This window comes from Astatotilapia calliptera, chromosome 22, assembly GCF_964374335.1.
Source record: "Astatotilapia calliptera chromosome 22, fAstCal68.1, whole genome shotgun sequence".
NCBI classification, from domain to species: domain Eukaryota; kingdom Metazoa; phylum Chordata; class Actinopteri; order Cichliformes; family Cichlidae; genus Astatotilapia; species Astatotilapia calliptera.
The window spans coordinates 25083835-25102118 of record NC_137442.1 but is presented as its reverse complement, the minus strand read 5'-3'; the positions used below and the strand labels follow the sequence as shown (position 1 = coordinate 25102118).

General features: G+C 43.2%; 1 protein-coding gene across 1 annotated transcript; it reads left to right on the top strand.

Moving 5' to 3' along the window:
* Window positions 1–1897: 1897 nt before the first annotated feature.
* Window positions 1898–16863, top strand: mfsd2ab (MFSD2 lysolipid transporter A, lysophospholipid b). Its single transcript, XM_026156274.2, has 14 exons — window positions 1898–2138; window positions 5418–5540; window positions 6464–6588; window positions 10448–10571; window positions 10895–10973; window positions 11057–11232; window positions 11346–11436; window positions 12002–12120; window positions 12345–12428; window positions 13993–14076; window positions 14213–14325; window positions 14430–14573; window positions 14830–15006; window positions 15099–16863. Exons 1-14 carry the CDS (start codon window positions 2049–2051, stop codon window positions 15151–15153), a joined length of 1584 nt encoding a protein of 527 aa, XP_026012059.2. The 5' UTR covers window positions 1898–2048; the 3' UTR covers window positions 15154–16863.
* Window positions 16864–18284: the final 1421 nt, after the last annotated feature.

Here is an 18284-nt window from a genome sequence, read left to right as displayed (position 1 = left end):
TCCATGGGAAAGTGATGTGTTGGTTACAGTTAGGTCTCCTGAGATACGAAATGCAGAGTACACTCTTTGTCTCGCTGCAACAACACACAAAACAGTGTACTTTGTAATCAGTTAGGACAGTTTGTCGTTTGTCTTAGCCCTACTTTAAGAGTGGCACATTTAAACGGGATAAGAGCGTGTGGAAAAGTTTGTGCAGCTAAGATGCTCAAACGTCTGAAATGTTGCACATTGTGATGCAGGCGATTGAAACTCAAGAACTGTGTGAAAGCAAAGAGTCCATTAACTTCATTTGTAAGAGGAAATCATTATTTCCATTTTTAGGAATCATCCAGTTTCATAACAAGTTTCTGCAGCAACTGGTTGATCTTTGCAAAAGTCGTTGCATCAGATCTTTTAGTAATATTGAAATGAGGTTAAGGGGAACAGCATTTTGATACCAAACAATTATTTGCAATTAATGTGGTGTGCAAAGGGAAGGGCTTGCTAAAGCATTCTTGATATATTTTCATTTCTTTCCCGTAAGCATCCCATACATTTACCAGCAATCCCTATGTTTGGCCATAAATTCTTATCTAATCTGCAGCATGTTGACACATATTGATCTGCCTGCACCATTACAGATTTGCACCTCATGTGCAAATGGTCTAAACTTGACTGCACACTTGGCAAGGTTAGGGTTCACAAACCAAAGGTTTGATCAGGCAAAGGGAGAGTCTCCTTTTAAAGGGTGTGTGCAAACAAATATTGCTTAGTGCGAAGATAAAGAGGAGGGCAAGTATTTATGTGTGTGTGTGTGTGTGTGTGTGTGTGTGTGTGTGTGTGTGTGTGTGTGTGTGTGTGTGTGTGTGTGTGTGTGTGTGTGTGTGTGTGTGTGTGTGAAAAGCCATAAGCAAATATTGCAAATGTTTGTTTACATCTCCAGCAGTCCAATGGTTCCTGCTACATAGGTGGGTATTCATACCTGTAGCAGTGTGTGTATAGCATATGTATACTGCAGGCTTTATGGAATGTATGCTCAGCTAATCTGGGAATATATACTGGAATAGAGAGGATAAAACACCTTTCAAATATAGACCTGAGAATCCGAGACCACGTCAAGCAGTAATCGAGCGATCTGCAGTCAACTGCACAAGCAAAACTTTTTCTTTCTACCACACACGAGGCGTCTCGTGTATGCCTCTGTTTAGCAGTGAGGAGATACGTGTGTCCATTTTTGACGGTGATCAACGCCTTTGAACTGATTCCACTGATGCTCAGTACAGAGGGGTTACTTTGAGTTTTGACATCGCCATACAGGACTCATGAAAGGTTGCACGAGAGTTTTCCCAAAGCTGATTCCCTGTATACAAAACAGCTGCTAAAAGACGTGTTTGTATATGAAGGAACGACACAGCTTCACTCTAAATGCAATGTGTAGGCTAAATGTCGTGGATTACATTTTAACCAGCTGTTTGCTTGAGTCTGAGTTTCTGTCTGAGTGTTCCTGTTTTATTTTGATTGTCTTCTGACCTGCGCCAGCGTATCCAGTTTGAATGATTAGCTCAGGGAAAACGCATGGAGAGAGCATATTTCTCTAGTATTGGCAAATCTTTCTTAATTACAAGGTCTCAAATAATCAGGCCCTAATATATATATATATGTGTGTGTGTGTATATATATATATATATATATATCCACCAGCTTTAATTTTTAGTAGGCGTGCGCGTTATAGGAGCGATCAGTCACAGCTCGTTTGTAAATGTAAACACACTTGGATGAAAACGGATACAAAGAATTTCCAAGGAAAGGCTTCTGATGAAGAAACATATGACTGTGACACACCCGAGGGGGCGTGGTATAGTAGTGGTGTGAATGGCTCACGTTAGAGGGCGGGGACATCCAAAAAATTACATCCAGTCAAGCTTGCTTGCTGCCAGCACCACATCTCATCAGTCCTCATTAAATTTACACGCTACCGGACCGTATTTCTTTCTGTTAAGGGAGGATAGTGGTTTATTTGTGTATTTATTTCTGAGGCAAATTCAACCGAGGACGAAGTTATTTCTGCCATGGCGAAAGGAGAAGGAGCTGAACAATACTCGAACGCCAGTTTGTTGAATAAACCGGGGAACTCGGATGGCATCCAGCTCGCTAAAAGGGTGAGTAAATTCATTTATTCAAAATTTAGCTTCAGGTACGGGTTGATTCTGGCCCGCTTTCACACGAATTCTCGAAAATAGAAAGGGCCAGGCTTTGATAGGAATGGGTGTCGATCGTTTAAATCAGGGGTGCCCAATCCCGGTCCTCGAGAGCTACCGTCCTGCAGCTTTTAGATGCATCCCTACTCCAACACAGCTGAATCAAATGAATGGCTTGTTATCAGGCCTTTGCCAAACACGATGGCATGCTGAAGAGGTAATCAAACCATTTGATTCAGCTGTGTTGGAGTAGGGATGCATCTAAAAGCTGCAGGACGGTAGCTCTCGAGGACCGGGATTGGGCACCCCTGGTTTAAATGAATGGGTAATACCAGCGAGCTGACACTTTAAGGGTGACTCATGTTAGCTTAAATAAGGCGCGCGCCATTCCGGGCCAACATTTGTCTCATTAGTAACTCGGAAACGATATAAACGGAATTTAAAAAATGGATAAACTCATAATTTAATAAAATGTAATTATTGTTATTTGGCACGTGAGTGTTATTTGGGCCTTTGGGAAGCCCTTTCTCCTTCTTCTGAACCTTAATTATACTAAGAACGCATTCTTCAAATAGTTTAAACCAAAAACCGTGGTTTTGGAGGGCTACATCTACACAAACGGGTTTAATTCACAGTTTGCGTGTGTGGAAGGCAATGTTCGAGATTTTCTGTGCCCTTATTTCGCCAGCAACGTGTAGCTACATTTGAATTAAAAAATGTAATACCTCTCGTCTTATCAGTTCCTCAAATTCAGTTCACGTTCGGCTGGTTTTTGACGTTGTTCCTTAAAGTAGCCGAGAATCTGTAAGCTAGGTTATAAATTTGGGTTTTAACCTTTGCATAAAGGTGGCTTACTTTTAATTAAAATAATTACAAATTTTTTTTAAGTCACGCTGGGAATATCGATATCGCCTTTCCAAAAACGTCGCAGAATATAGTCTGCTAACACCAGCGTGGTTTGTCTTATCCTTCATATCAGTTTTAATAAGCATTCTCAGATAGATGTGCTGCATTCACTGGGCTCTGTTAAAACCCCCACTAGCTCTGCCTTTGCAAGGAAGAAACACTCAACGAAAAAGAGAAAGTAGCCTGTCTTTCTGAGGCTGGAATAATCAGACACTATAATTTGCATTGTAGTAACAAAAATGCGGTAGAGTTCATTTGCACGATGTTTTAAATTCCCTCACATACTAGTGGTTTGTTAAACAAATGGTTTAATTTTTCACTGCTTTGGTATTCACGTCTCCCCCCCCCCCCCCCCCCCCAAAAAAAAAAAAAAGAAAACCACACAAACACACACACTGCTGAAGAAAATTCCCATTAAATTTACAATTTTCCCGAAAGCACTGAACGCCACAGGGAGCACCCACCAAGGCGACGTGTCAGATAATGAAGGAGCAGGCAGAGGACCTTTCCCGAAAACAGACTACAAAATGAGTGTTCGGGATTTTGTGTGTCTGCACCTTTAGACTAAGGGAGTGACACGTGAACCCAAAAAGCAGGAAAAACGTCTCACCTACGCATGTTACGCATTTACAGTAGTAACATATCATTAGTGGGAACTCTGATAGCAGGTGTGGCCCTGGAAGTAATATCAGTGAAGGTAGATTCAGTGTCCTGTTTATAAAACTCAGCTACATTCCTTTCTCTTTTTCTTTTTTGCCAAAGACATCTGTCCACGTGTGGCCGCAAGCTCAGTTAAGATCCATTATGGTTGTGTGTTTTAAATAGACTGCCTGACAACCATGCAAATGTGTGTGACACGAATACACTGTCACATTAACACATTCCTGTGGCAGTTACTTGATGGTTACACACCTGTGTCGGTACAGTCAGTGCTCTGCATTCAGGTAGAGTGGGTTCAGGGGAGTTATGTAAGGTGAGAGATGCTTGAGATTTTGCATTTGCTGCCATGGACACCAGAGCTACTGCATTTCCAGCTATTATGGTTAAAACTGCTTCTTCTGCTGGTTTGTCCTTGCAGTGAAGAGTGTTTGACCTAAAGAAAAGCAGAGCTGGGCGCATCAGTGGGGCAAAGACTGGTTTATTTGCATGCAATGACAGCAATGCTTCATTTCCGTGTCCTTTTCCTGATCCTTATGAGGAGTGGTGAAATATGCCGAAGGTTACTTTAAACAGATTGTACCTTGATATAGGTTTTCTGCTTTTCTTCTTCTGCTTAAGGTTATCAGCAAGAGCCCTTTTCTCATTCAGCACCAGAGATTAACCCCCCCCCCTTTAAAAAAAATAAATAAATAAAGAGAGAGAGAGGGGTCAGACTAAGCAGCAGAAAACTCAAACTTTTGATTGGTCGGGGATAAGGGTGTGTGTTCGCCTCTCTTTGGGCAGCAGTGGTCAAAGCTCTGGTCAAACAGTGGCAGTCATCCACTGAGGAATTAAGCCATCTCAAACTGATGCCAAGGTGCTGTCGCCCTGGCTTTTGGGGTGAGTGACACAATGGTGTAGTCAGACGCTCACACCAATCGTGGATTTGTGTTGCCATTAGGAGATCTGTTTGGAGTCTGTCTGTTGAGGAAATGATTACATGTTCAGCGGAGAAACTCTTGAAGAATAAGCGCTTGTTACCGAACCAAGGGTTTCTTGTTTCCCTGGCGGCTGTCCCCGACACCTTCCAAATACACTACACTGTGGTTAGCTTTTTGCCAGCAGAACTCACGAGCTCTTAAGACCCTCTGGCGATTAAGAATTTAGGCCATGTTCCTCGTGAGGCTCGGAAAAAATGTTTTATTGTTTAATGGGACTGGTGAGAAAGAAGCAAGTCTGCAGATTAAGTCCTCAGACAGAAATTGAGAAAGTTGCCGATTTATAGTCTGCTTCCTTTTTTTTTTTTTTTTTCTTTCTTTTTTTGTCTTCTGGGGACAGGGGGAGTGTAATTGTTTGTAGGTGTGTTGCAGTGGCTGTGTAAGGCTTAAGCTGCTGCTGGCCACTCCGGGGAAGTGACCTCTCCTATAATTACAAAAACTTGGCCCCGCTGAAGTCCAAAAACGTTTGCAGACAGCTGCAAATACCCAAGGGCAGTTTCCTCAAAAGTTTGCTATCATTGAAGCCGTTTATTGCCTCTTGTCAAGCGAGATCCTCCCAGATGACGAGCAGGTCTCAGGCCTGCTCTAAGGTGTGCCTGTTGAACAAAATGTTCTTATCCTACTTTTGTTTTTACGATCAATGTATTTGAGCACGTTCTAAATCTGTGTTTCTGTTCTTTTTATTGCCTACTTGCAGCATGAGCAGAACAGGTTATCAGTCTGCAACAAGATATGCTATGCCATCGGGGGAGCTCCGTACCAGATCACAGGATGCGCCCTGGGCTTCTTTTTGCAGATCTATCTACTGGACGTAGCACAGGTGAGGAGGTTGAAATTGTTTCCAAACTCCAAAGAGATAAATGAAGCCACCTGGCTTCACCATCAGTGATAAGTAACCTGAACCTGTGCTTTCAAAATATGTCAATTTTGACGGTTAGGGGAAAAAAAAAATACATATATGTTCAATTTAACACTCATTAAATACTATTAAATTTTCCAATAAGAAAGCCTAACCCTATATGTGTCCAAAACATTAAGGGATAGGAGTAAGGTTAGACTTCACAAGGTTAAATGGGATTGAGAGCAAAGTGTGCAGTCTGTTCTCTGTAATGTAGTAATGCTGAGTCTTAAAGCCCTGCTCTTATAAGCCCTCATACAGGACTTTACACAGATCAGAGCAAAGTTGTGGAAAAAGTTTCTGCCTTGTTGCTATTATTGACTCGATGATGGGGCTCCAGTGTATTAAGAGGCTTACAGGAGCTTGTTCTGAAAAGCTTTGGGAGGGGTACAGTGGTGGCACAATATAAAGGGGGGGAGCTCGCATTAATGAGCTCTGGCAGTAATCTGATGGTCATGGCCATGATGGCAGTGATAGTCAAAGGCTTCCCAGGGTTCGGTCTTGTTCGCCTTCCATGGCTATTAATTAACAGTCTATGGGGTGACACAGCGTGGTACAGATTGTACATTTAGAAGTCACACATTCATCACCCTGTCCGAGTTTGTCCCCTCTGTTAACAGCCAGCTGGCAACTAATATGTGTTAAGAGTTACTCTCTCACTGCTGCCTTTAATAAAAGATAGTGACTAAACCTTTCCCACTGTAATGCGAAGTGTAATGCCCATTTTTACAGCTTCACTGCTACTGTTTAGCTATACGACCACATAACCTGTGCTCATTTATCTGAGCTGATGTGTATAACAGCCACGTGTCGACATCTCTAATCTTTTTCTTGTGCTTTTACAGATCGATCCCTTCTATGCTTCCATCATCTTGTTTGTTGGGCGAGCTTGGGACGCCGTAACGGACCCCACAGTGGGCTTCCTGGTCTCTCGAAGCCCGTGGACGCGTTTTGGACGCATGCTGCCCTGGTGAGCTTTTACTCCCTCCTAGTTTCGTGGCGCTACACAGTCCATTTGATTTGATGTGCATAACAAATATACTTCCTTAGTGAGGTCTCTGACAAACTGTTTCCTTTACCTTACTGATAAAGCCAGGTTAAGCAGTTCAAACACTTGTTGCGTATTTGCTGTTGGAGCATGTGATCACAGGGTCTCCCATCAGCCCTGGTGGAAGTTTCCCAACTGATGTCAGTGTTTGGGGAGGGCGGGGCTTTGTTCTCTACTTTTGAAAAGCCAGAGACTTCTCTCAGGAGGGTTTACTACGCGTCATGCTATTGCTGCAGTACTACTTCCTCATTGCCAGCATGTGCGGATGTGTCCATTCAAACTCTCCTTCCCCCGTCTCTCATTCACCTCTTGCTATTTAGAATAGCATACTGAGAACTGTCTTTAGGTGAAGTGGACCACATTAACTGCTACTGTTTGAACTATAAACCCCCTAAAGATGTCAAGCCATTTTCTTTTTTAAGTTAAACAAAAACAGGAAGTTGCTTCAGGAGATACTCTTGCACATAACCCACATTGTAGTTTTTGGTGACAAATACAACTCCAGCGCATTACAGGAAGCGCACAAAGACTCTTTGGAAGTCTTCTTTGTGTGGTTATTTGACATAAAACCTTAAATATACAGAGAATAATATGAAAACCCATCTTGTATTAAGGTTTGAATTCAGCTTGTCTGTGTGTAGGAGGGCTGTAAAGCATGCCTGAAAAGGCTTACTGATCGCTTTTCTTTTCAGATTTGACCCACCCACCCCCCACCACCACATTGTTCTGTCTATGGGCATCTTGCACAGTCTTATCAGCTCTAAAGTCTAATGACTTTTAAACCCCTATTCCCCACACCGTTGCACACCTGTGGTCTGTGTCAACGGAGATGTAATTGATATAATTCCGCTGATGTAAGAGACTACTGGGGTGTCAGCGGAGCTGCTAGTTATAGAGCTGTCAGCACAGAAGACGTTTTAGAGCCACTGTCCCTTCAGTACATGCAGTACATGCAGTACTCTGTAGTGTGACGAGGGTAGAAATAAGCCACCGGAGGTAAAAGGTATCAGAGAGAGAGGATATGTCAAGAACAACAAAAGAGCAAAGGCATCTCTTTAATAACCACCACGAGGAGGTGTGGGGTGTGTGCTGCACCTGTGTATTTACTCCCTTGCCTCCTTGATTAAACATATAATTTCCCAAGCTGGTTAGGAAATGAGCGTTGGGTAGGAAGTGGCACGAGTGGGAGGAGAGGGTCCCCTGCCTGCCCACTACTGTCTTTCCCTGTGTTAATGCAACCTCTTGGTAAATGGTTGCAAAAGGCTATGAAAGCAGATAATCAAGATAAAATTCCTTTTTGCAATAATTCCTATACAGCTCGAATTTTAGCTTGTTACAAGTAGAGCGCAGCTACTTTTGTCACCACGTAGTTCAGCGTGGCTCTGTAGAAACAATATCTTCTAGAGGAGGTAAAGGTCATGTAATGTTTTAGAAAGACAGTTTCTTGCTGATGCTCAAATGAATTCTAGTTAAACGGCCGTGGTTTTAGAGCTCATTCAAAGAAAGTTTGTGGTAAATAATCTAAGTATTTGTGGCTGTGATTTTTAGCTTTAATCTTGCAGCCTATGTGGGTGTGTATGTCGCAAGTAGACCTGCATGACTAATGCAGAAGAAATGTCATAATGGCGAGACTGAGGTTCGCAGAGCTGACGGTGATAGAAATGTTCCTCACCAGTGATGAAATCGTTAATGGGAGTTCCCGTAAAGGAGCGCTGAACTCGATGATGTAAAAATTATATTAAGAGTTATTTCTTTGTCAAAGAATTTTGACTGAGAAGCGAATGTGCAAGAGGGTGATGGATTTTATCTCGTTACTGTAATTACTGCTGAGATGCTGATGTTTGAATCTCAAAAGTGGGTCACAGAGGAAGGGGGGGGGGGATAAAGTGCATCCTCCACTTCTCGTCAGAAATGGGGCGTGGGCTTTTGGTTGTAGCGGGGGTGGGTTTGGCATTTTTGGTTATATTATGGCTCAGTTCATTTCAGACACATGTGCAGAGAGCAGGCAGGAAGCTGCAGATGCAGTCAGAGCTGCTCTGTCTTTAATGCTTGGAAGCCACAGTGGGGGGAGGGTGACCGGAGCTGAGCGAGCTTCTCATTGGTCCTGCCCACAACACACCACTAGTTTTAGCCAATAGCTGCTCAGCTTTCAGTGCCTGTATTACGTGTTAAAGAGTGACTGAGGAATCCAGGAGGTTACTGGAGTTCAAGTTCTAGCAGTGAATTTTCAGACCGAAGGCCTTCCTGTTGCTTATCTTATATCACTGTCAGCTTCTGCAGTTGGCTACAGTATGAAGAGCCAGTTTTGAAGACTTTCACCTAAAGAGTGATATATGTTTTTTTTTTTTTTTTTTGGGGGGGGGGGGGGGGGGGCGTGATTTCTGACTTATGAAAGCACAAAGTCAAAAACTGAATTTTAAAAATGTATTATTGCTTCAGCCGCCAAGCCAAAAATGAGAAAATGGAGAGATAACTGTGTCACTCTCACACGCAGAAGCTCTTAAGATAGCTTTTCACTCTTACTAAACTGTTGATAGACTTAAAGCTGCCACTCGCTGAGTTAATTCGCTGACAAAGTAGATAACGCTCGCTCTTGTCAGCACGGCTGTTTCAGAAGATGTTTAAATGTGATGTAGGTCAATGCTTGTATGGCCCAGTGTGCCTCCGGAGTTCTGCAAGGATGGTGCGAAGCTTATCTTAGGCTTGCAGACAGTGAACACGTGCCTTAAAAAAACAAACAAACCAAGCAACACAGTTTCTGCTGGTGACTTGTGTGGATGACATTCCTTGCGTTTGTGTTCATCTCATGGGTTGGAGTTGATTACTGTATTAAAAAAGGAGGAAAAAAAGGAGCAAGCATTCCTGAGCGCATTGTTGCATGTGGATGGATCATGTGTTCCAGCTTGTCCACCCTTTCTGTACACTCCCACACTGTGTTCAAACAAGGGTACAGTTAATCACATCACATGGGCGAGAGAGCAGACAGCACGTCGCTCCGCCGGACCTTCTCTCTCTTTCAAACTCTCGCTGCGGTGTGTGATTATGTTGATAATTGTTCGCAAGGGCTCGAATTGATTGGCAGCGAGTTGTTCAGCTTTCTGAGCACTGTGGAGAGAAGTTAGGCCTGCTCTAGCTGTTGGGCCACTCTGACTCGAGCATGATTTCGCTGTCTGATCTTTTCAGACAGGACCTGTCAGTGAATGGCCTGGCAGGATGGCACGAACTGTCATATTCCATGTGTATTTCTTGGAATGTGACGCATCCACAGAGGCGTAACTGCAGGGCAAAATCTCACATCTCATTGGACTGTAGCTGTCTGACCATAGGAAGGAGGTGACTGGAGGGTGGGAAGTGTGCAAAAGAATTTCACTTCTGTGGGGTTTTATGCTCGGTTAAAGTTCCTGTATGTTGTGTGAATTCATGAAAACAAAAGGTGCCTTTAATGTCGTTCAGCAGCATTCCCCAAGTCATTCATCCTCTAGTAACCCTCAGATCAGGCCATATCTGAGGCTCAGCCTCCTTGCATGTAAAGTACATAGACACAATATATTCATCAGGAGACAGTTAACTAAAGTGCAGAATCACTGAAGAAGTGTTGGCACGAGCAGAATAGAAAAGCCATGAGTAGTTACGCAATGAGAGACTTTTTAGGCCTGGAAACTGTTTACAAAATGAGATGTTCCACACTTTGAATAGATCACGTTTTACACCGACTGACGCTGTTGCTGTTGTCATGTTTTCCTGTTCCACTCCCCTCCCTCCTGCTTTATCTCATCTGCAGGATCGTACTGTCAACCCCTCTGGCTGTGATTTCCTACTTCCTCATATGGTACGTTCCTCCCTTTGAGAATGGCAAAGTCATCTGGTACCTCTTCTTCTACTGCCTCTTCCAGAGCCTCCAAACTGTGAGTACCACATGTGCACGCACAAACATGTTCACTATAACCTTTCATTGTAGGGTTCTCAGAGTATGGCCTGCAGCCTAACTGTGGTCTTTGGTGATGTCAGAGGGAAAGAATGTTCCCCTCTGTATTTCCTTCTTCCGTGTGTATATATAATATTAGTATGTAGCACCTCATGGGAAGATTAACCCCAACTTCTTTATAAGTCTGATATATTTGGATTACTTAAACAGTTTCCTGTCTTCGTGCAGCGCTTGTGGTATCTAAGTATCGATCATTTGTTGAAGCTGTTCTCTCACCTTCATACTCTTTGTGATTTCCCGCAGTGCTTCCATGTGCCATACTCAGCCCTCACCATGTTCATCAGCTCAGAGCAGAAAGAGAGAGACTCTGCGACTGCCTACAGTGAGTATCAGCATGTTAAAGCGCCGTCCTCTTAGATAAACCTCCTGGAGCCTCTTTACGATGCCTCCTTGTCTCCTCATCAGGGATGACGGTGGAGGTTTTGGGCACCCTGCTCGGTACGGCGATCCAGGGCCAGATCGTCGGCTTGGCGAACGCTCCCTGCATCCCGGGGCCCGCCGATATCCTGGCGGAGCCGAGCAACTTCTCTGCGTCCCCTGGACTTAATGAGTCTAAGCCTGTCATCTCCCTGGAGCACACGGTAACCGTTTATCAGTTGGCTAATTAACAAGTTCGTCTAATTAGATGCGAGCTGATGACGGCGGTTTGTGAAATCTTCTGAATACTCATTGCGCATTTCTTCCTCCTGTGCAGAGAACAGCCTACATGATCGCGTCGGGTGTGATCTGCTTGATTTATATCATCTGTGCTGTCGTGCTGTTCTTCGGTGTGAGAGAACAAAAAGGTGAGCGTTTATCAGAATCAACCATCCTTCTGTTGTTGGATCCTTTAACAGACTAAGATTTTATCCGAAGCCAAAATCACTGATGTCAGATTCCCGATGGGCCGCACATGTACGCTTCCTTCGTGTGATTACAGCTCCATGATTATGGGCTGAGGAAGCACACAAAGTTTGCTCAAAGTGAAAGCCTTATGACCTCGTAATAAGATGTCTGGCTATTTCAGGGTGAGGCTTAAAGGCAGCTGCACATGAAAAGTGTCATTTAAAGTAAAAAAGCTCAGAAGAAGAAGAAAGTGTACTTTATTGGTCCCCATGGGGAAAATCCCTCTCTGCATTTAACCCATTCACTCAGTGAAGCAGTGGGCAGCCATTGGGCGCCCGGGGAGCAGTGTGTAGGGACGGTACCTTGCTCAGGGGTACCTCAGGGTAGCTGTTCAGGGGAATCGAACCCCCGACCTTCCGATCATGGGGCCACCACTCTACCTACTGAGCTAGAAACGGGACATCAGAACGTTTCAAAGTGAATTCTGCATCTTGGTTCACTCCCTCGTGTCTTTTCTCTTTTCAGAGTCTTCTCGTCCCAGGTCTGAGCCCATGTCCTTCTTTCAGGGGATTAAGCTGGTGATGGGGTATGGACCATATGCCAAACTGGTCATGGCCTTCCTCTTTACCTCACTAGGTTTCATGGTGCGTACATGAAAGAGCCACACACACTCTGTATATTTTACTGTAAATGAATTTGTATACAGGATAACTTTCCATGTTTGCGTTTTTCAGTCACTAACTTCAGCCTGTTTAGTGTCTCGCATGTTTGTGCTCCCAGCCAGAGTTTTCTTGGCCCCATGTGCATGTGTGTGCGTGTTTGTGTGTTCAAGCAATACACTGAGTGACCTCTCTGTCTCATCCTGCAGCTCCTGGAGGGAAACTTTGCCCTGTTCTGCAGCGCCACACTGGGTTTCAGGAACGACTTCCAGAATATTCTGCTGGTCATCATGGTGAGTAGAGACACAGAGGAGGTGACCGGGAGGTGGTTTATTGTGACAAACACATAGACACAGACAGCTAGGTGCACTGTTCCCATAGAAATGACTCCAGCCACCCCTGGCAGGTGAAACCCAGAGCAGCCCGTTTGTGCGGAACAAAATGAGCCATTAACGTCAGCATGCAGACAAAAGCCTTCTCTTGTAAATGGTCTTCAATTACAAAATCCACTCTGTACTCGGTCAGAAAGGAAGGCTCCTGCATGGCTGTTTCAGTGATGTGTGACTACTCGGCCCGAATGCCACCCCGTTCCCACAGACCGTAAAGAAGCCACAGTCACCTCTGCTTTCATGTCTCTTTTATATAAACCTGTGGTATAAGGGGAACAAAAAGCTTTCATATCAAAGAGTCACGCAAACTTCCCGACGAGTATTAAAGCTAATTAATCCACAGATGTGCTGAGCTCACGCAACGGTATGGGGTGAGAAAGTGCAGGTTAGCAAGGGTGAAGAGATTAGATGCTTTGAGCCTTTACTTCACGGACAGGATTATGTAGCCAAGGTAGTGACCATTAACCAGTACGTGCAGTCACTGAAATGACTTTGTTTAATCAGCACTGAGAGATGGTAATCCTTGATGATGTGTGAGGTGATCTCATTATCTTATAATGGCAACGATAAGATAAACCAAATCAAATTGGCACACGTTATAAAAGCACATGTACCTCACACTGGCTGTCAGTCGAAGGAGCAAAAGCAGCAAAGGTCAAAAGTAATGAATAACTGAGGGAAGAGGAGGAAGGCAGAAAAAGCCTCCTGTGTGGCGCCTGTTCATGTTAGATCCAGCTTGGATGCACAGCACGTGCAGTCGTTCTTAAGGATGTTTGTATGAGAATGTTGTGCTGCTCAGTTTCAGTGAAGGCAGTTTGTGTGAAACTCTCTTCAAAGTTGGTTTAGAAGATGAAAGCTGATGCGTGATGTTGATATTTGATTTCTAAGGAAAAAAACAGCGAGGCTCATGGGGGCAAAGGTTTGAGAGAAGTGTTTGCAGAACAGCAAGACTAATTTCAAGTGCATACATTTTAAAACAGAGTGTGTGCTCGTATACTAAAGTGAAACTACATGAAATGAGTCTGAAAGCTACAGATGACTGCACAGAGAGACTGAGGTGACGGGAAGTACATGAAGGACATGAAGAGTCCTTCATGTACTTCCTATCGAAGGCATTCAGAAGGAGAGGTGGGGAAATACCGAGAACACTGTGCACAATGGCTGGGTGTTCTCGCCGCCTTGGTCAAACACGCGCAGGTCAAAGCCCACGACGATCTGGGGGCTGTCCCGCCTCTTCATGTCCTCTTTAGGTCAGATGATATCTGAAGTGCTTTGTGACTGCATCAGATGTCTAACATGCTTCTCTTCTTTTATATAACACAGATAAAGTAGGGTTTTTGTTGTTGTTGTTTTTCCCGATATTGACCTGGAATACGGAGGGGCGTTGGAGAAACTTACAGGAACTTCTCTGAGTTTTGGTAAAACAGTTGGTTAACCACACTTGCTTTTTGTTTCCCCCCTCTTTCAGCTCTCCGCTACTCTGGCCATTCCCTTCTGGCAGTGGTTTCTGACTCGTTTTGGAAAGAAGACAGCGGTTTACGTTGGCACACTGGTAAGTCCCTGAAATCTTGTTAAAAGTATAAACAAACCATAAAACTTAGGGGAATTTTTCTTTCATAGGAAAACTGATGCAGTATCATTAAGAGACCTGTTTTGGGATTTAAATCTCTCACTGCTGTCATTTCCAGGTTGTGATTCCTTTCATGATCCTGGTGGTGTCCCTGAAGAGTAACCTGGCTGTCACCTACATCTGCTCCTTTGCTGCTGGCGTTGGAGTGGCTGTCGCCTTCCTGCTACCTTGGTATGCCTCTCCGCTGGCTCGTATTTGATGACTTTATAGATAAAAACGTTTTTTCTTATCAGGAATGCACATAAATGACCAAGCCTCACGTTTTGTTTCTTCAGGTCTATGCTGCCCGATGTCGTCGACGACTTCCAAGTGCAAAATCCTGACTTCACCGGCCACGAAGCGCTCTTCTATTCCTTCTATGTCTTCTTCACCAAGTTTGCTTCTGGAGTCTCTCTCGGCATCTCTACTCTTAGTTTAGAGTAAGCACTGGCACCAAGTTTAAGCATTTGCAGCGATTTGTTTAGTTGAATTTCTCAGCACCTAAAATCCCACATCAAAGCAAGGAGTTCCTTTCCGTTCCATTAGATTACAGTGAGGCTATAGAGTGCATGTGGGTACATATCACATGAGCAACCACAGCAGTGTTTTTCATTTGATGAGTAATTTGTTACTTTTCCTGCACATCAATATCTCTGCTGCGCTAAAAGCTAATAATTTTATTTCTCTTCTTTTTAGCTTTGCGGGTTACATCAGCCGAGGCTGCTCTCAACCTAAGGAAGTGGACTTGACGTTGAAATTACTGGTTTCGGCGGCACCCATAGCTCTGATGGCGATTGGCCTGTCCATAATTTACTCTTACCCGATCAATGAGGAGAAGAGGCAAGCTAACCGCAAACTCCTACAGGACCTGAGGTAAGTGCACAGACCCAAACGCTTCACCATCTTCTGTGTGTGTGTTGCATCTGTGTGAGGCAACCCTCCAACCGAAGTCTCTCGTCTCACAGGGAGAATGAGGCGGACTCTGAAACGGACTCAGCAGAACTAGCCAACGTGGTCTAGCTCATTTTCCAGACAGACCAGTGGGGTGAACGAATGGCACTTTTGCACCGGACGGCACCAACAGACCCGTGACTGTCGGATCACTGCCTTGTCCACTAATGCTGCTGTTCCAGAAGTACTTGATTCACTCAAGTGTCATTGTTTCAGCCACCCTGAGGCCTTTTCTAAAGACAACCCTCCCATCTGTGAATCTGTGATATTTTCCTGGCACACTTCTCTGTTTCTGTTTTTCGTGGGGAAAAAAAGCCTTATTTTTTAGATGTACTGTGAAAAGATCCTTTTCATTTTCTTTGTTTAGTTGGTCTTTCTCTGAGTCAAAAATCACACAAGAACTATGAAAAGCATTAAGAGCATGTTTTCATTAGTATTAATGGTGCTATGTACGCACGTCGAACGTGAGCGACCTCAGGAGGCTCTGAGATGTGAGCGTTCGACACGAGGAACTTGAACAGCGGTACAACCTTAATTTGTTCCCCCGTTTACGGGGTTTTAAAAAGCTGATGCAAACGTCGGGGGTTTTTTTTGTTTTGTTTTTTTAAAATAGAAATTGTATTTTTACATTTTCACTTCATAGTTTACACAATCCAATCAGCCAGCCTGTTTCATCTTATTCCCATCCCACTGGCTTTTCTTATAAGAGGTTATAAATAATGGTGATGTTTGAACTTGTGGCCAAACAGGAACACCTGCGCTCTAAAGGGCTTCTAATAGTACTCCACCGTCACACTGAAACCACTACAGGAGTGAAAGCAGTTATTTTTCAAAAACATAACTGATGTCTGTATATTCAGCAGCTACATTATTTCCATTATTTATAAGGACAGCTGCTGATGGCAGGAAAAACCTTTTCTCTCTCAATGCTTTAAATTTAAGTTACTACAGGCACCTGTAATTTAGTGATATCATTATTTAAATATTTATTAGTTTTCATTTTTCCTTTTCAAATTCATGTTTTCTAGAAAGCCATGCTTCTTGGATTATTTAACTCTATTTAAGGCCTGTAAAGCTGTTGCCAACTGGGCATTCAGGTTTAACCTCCTTTGCGGTCTTTGCTTCATATGCATTTTATAAAAGGGAAGCGCATCATTTTGGAGAAAGAAGAAGGGGGGGGGAAAAAAAAAAAAGATGAAGATAGAAAGCGGAGCTCTTATCGATGGGTGTTTATGTTTATCTGTATATATGTTTTTATTGGAGAAGCACATGTCAATCTGTCATCACGAGGATTATGTTTCATGTCTGTCGATATGGAAATGTGTACATTGAGTGTCATATGTTATACATAATGTTACATCTTTGGCATTTGATTCGGACAACTGAGTTGCCAATGTTTATTTCATTCATGCTCGTTTTCTTTACCCTCTGCTGAAGAGGACAGAGAACGTACATCCTTACAATTACTACAGGTTTAGTCTACATCCTGTAAATGCTGTCTTGTTTTAATTTGTTGTGTAGTTTTTTTTTTTGTTTTTTTTTTTTATTTTTTTTATTATTGACTCTTGAGTGAGGCTGTAGCCAAATGTGTGAAGCTTTAATCCCGACAAAGGCACACAGGCGCCTCCTGTGCATATGTATATACTTGTGTGTATATATCTTTGTTATATTTGTGTCTGCAAGTGGGATGAACCCATCTACACTGTGGTGTAGCTATTTAAGAAAAAAAATACTGTGATGGAGGAAAAATATGTTAATAAACACTAACTGATAAATGTCCATTGTGCACTGTGGGGAAAAAGAAATTGGCAGTAGTCTTTACTTCCTCCTTGTGTGGATTAAAAATAAGGAACTTCTTCTCCATCCACACATCCCATGTGGATGGATGAGATTCCAAGATGCATTGCTGATCAGTTGTCTCCCTCTATGATCAGAGGGGATTTTGGTCTTTCTGGTCCAGGATTTGTAGAGCTGAAGCAAGTTTATAGCCAGCACAAACACTGGTTTGGGCCTCTGGTAATAATAATGACCTGATGCACTCTCACTAATACCTCTGCATGCTACTGATGAGACGGTGGATGGTGTTTTAGGGGATATCCTCCCAGACATGGATTATAGCATCAGGGAGCTCTAGGAGAGTGTGGGGACTAGACACAGAAGATGTGACAGAGGTTCTCACAAGGATTCAGGTCTGGGGAAACATGAGGACCAGACAGTGGAATTGATAGCAATACCTTCATACAAAAAACAGTATTATACCTAGTTCTGTCCAAACAAAGTCACCCCAGCTGTATTGACACGATGCAGCAGTACCATCTAGTGGTTTCACAGCTCAGCAGCAGGTCAAATATGTCAAGGAGTCATTTACCAACTCTGCACAAGAAATTAGTCCCATATTATATATAGTGGAACCCACTGGAGAAGAAAAGTCATGAGTAATAACAGGTAACAGAAGAGGCGCAGCATCAGTCAAAATTATACTAATTTATTAACCAAAAAGGGAAAAAAAACCCACCATGAACTCCATGAAAAGTGTTAGTGTGTCAGCAGGCGAATGAATGAACTTTAGGTTTACGGTGTTTCACAGTGCGAAGCCTAAACATAACCAGAGCTGGGTGGATGGGATTAGAGAAGCCCGAGGCAGCTGTTTGCAGTTTAGGTGCTGAAGAGTGATATGATCTGTTTTGATATTAGTTCAACTGTATTTTAAGCGTTTTAAGCGAGATCTGCTGAACCGTGTCGTCTTGATTAATCAGTAATGTTTAATTTCATATAATGATACATAATTCGTTACTAACTTCTTTCAAATCAATTTATGACCTTTCAAAGTAATTTGACATCAATGAGGCTTTAGGTGAGAATCGTACTATGATTATGCATATTTTTAAAATATAACATAATTAGGCTGTTATTTGCTATTTTTATTGTAAATATTTATAAGGGGAAAGGGGGAGTAAAGTACACAATGAGGCCCAGCTTATGTCATCAGCTGTGTTGTTTACCTCCAAGACGTGTCTTCCCGTCCTCAAACGGGGAAGCGAGTGTGCAAGTATACAAGTACAAACTGTGTGTACTTAGTATTGAGAAACACCTGCTGACATATTTGACCAGATCAGCGTCATCCCTGTGCCCTGGCTCTAATGGGTAAGGCTGACAGATTGCAGATTGCCAAGGAACCATGAAATAATCAATTAAATGGT

What these genes read in the sequence shown, in the direction of transcription:
- mfsd2ab (XM_026156274.2), top strand. Translation starts at nt 2,049, where the DNA reads ATGGCGAAAGGAGAAGGAGCTGAACAATACTCGAACGCCAGTTTGTTG. An exon ending in TCTTCCAGAGCCTCCAAACT is followed by an intron (nt 10,572 to 10,894) that starts GTGAGTACCACA and finishes GATTTCCCGCAG; the next exon opens with TGCTTCCATGTGCCATACTC. An exon ending in ATCTCTACTCTTAGTTTAGA is followed by an intron (nt 14,574 to 14,829) that starts GTAAGCACTGGC and finishes TCTTCTTTTTAG; the next exon opens with CTTTGCGGGTTACATCAGCC.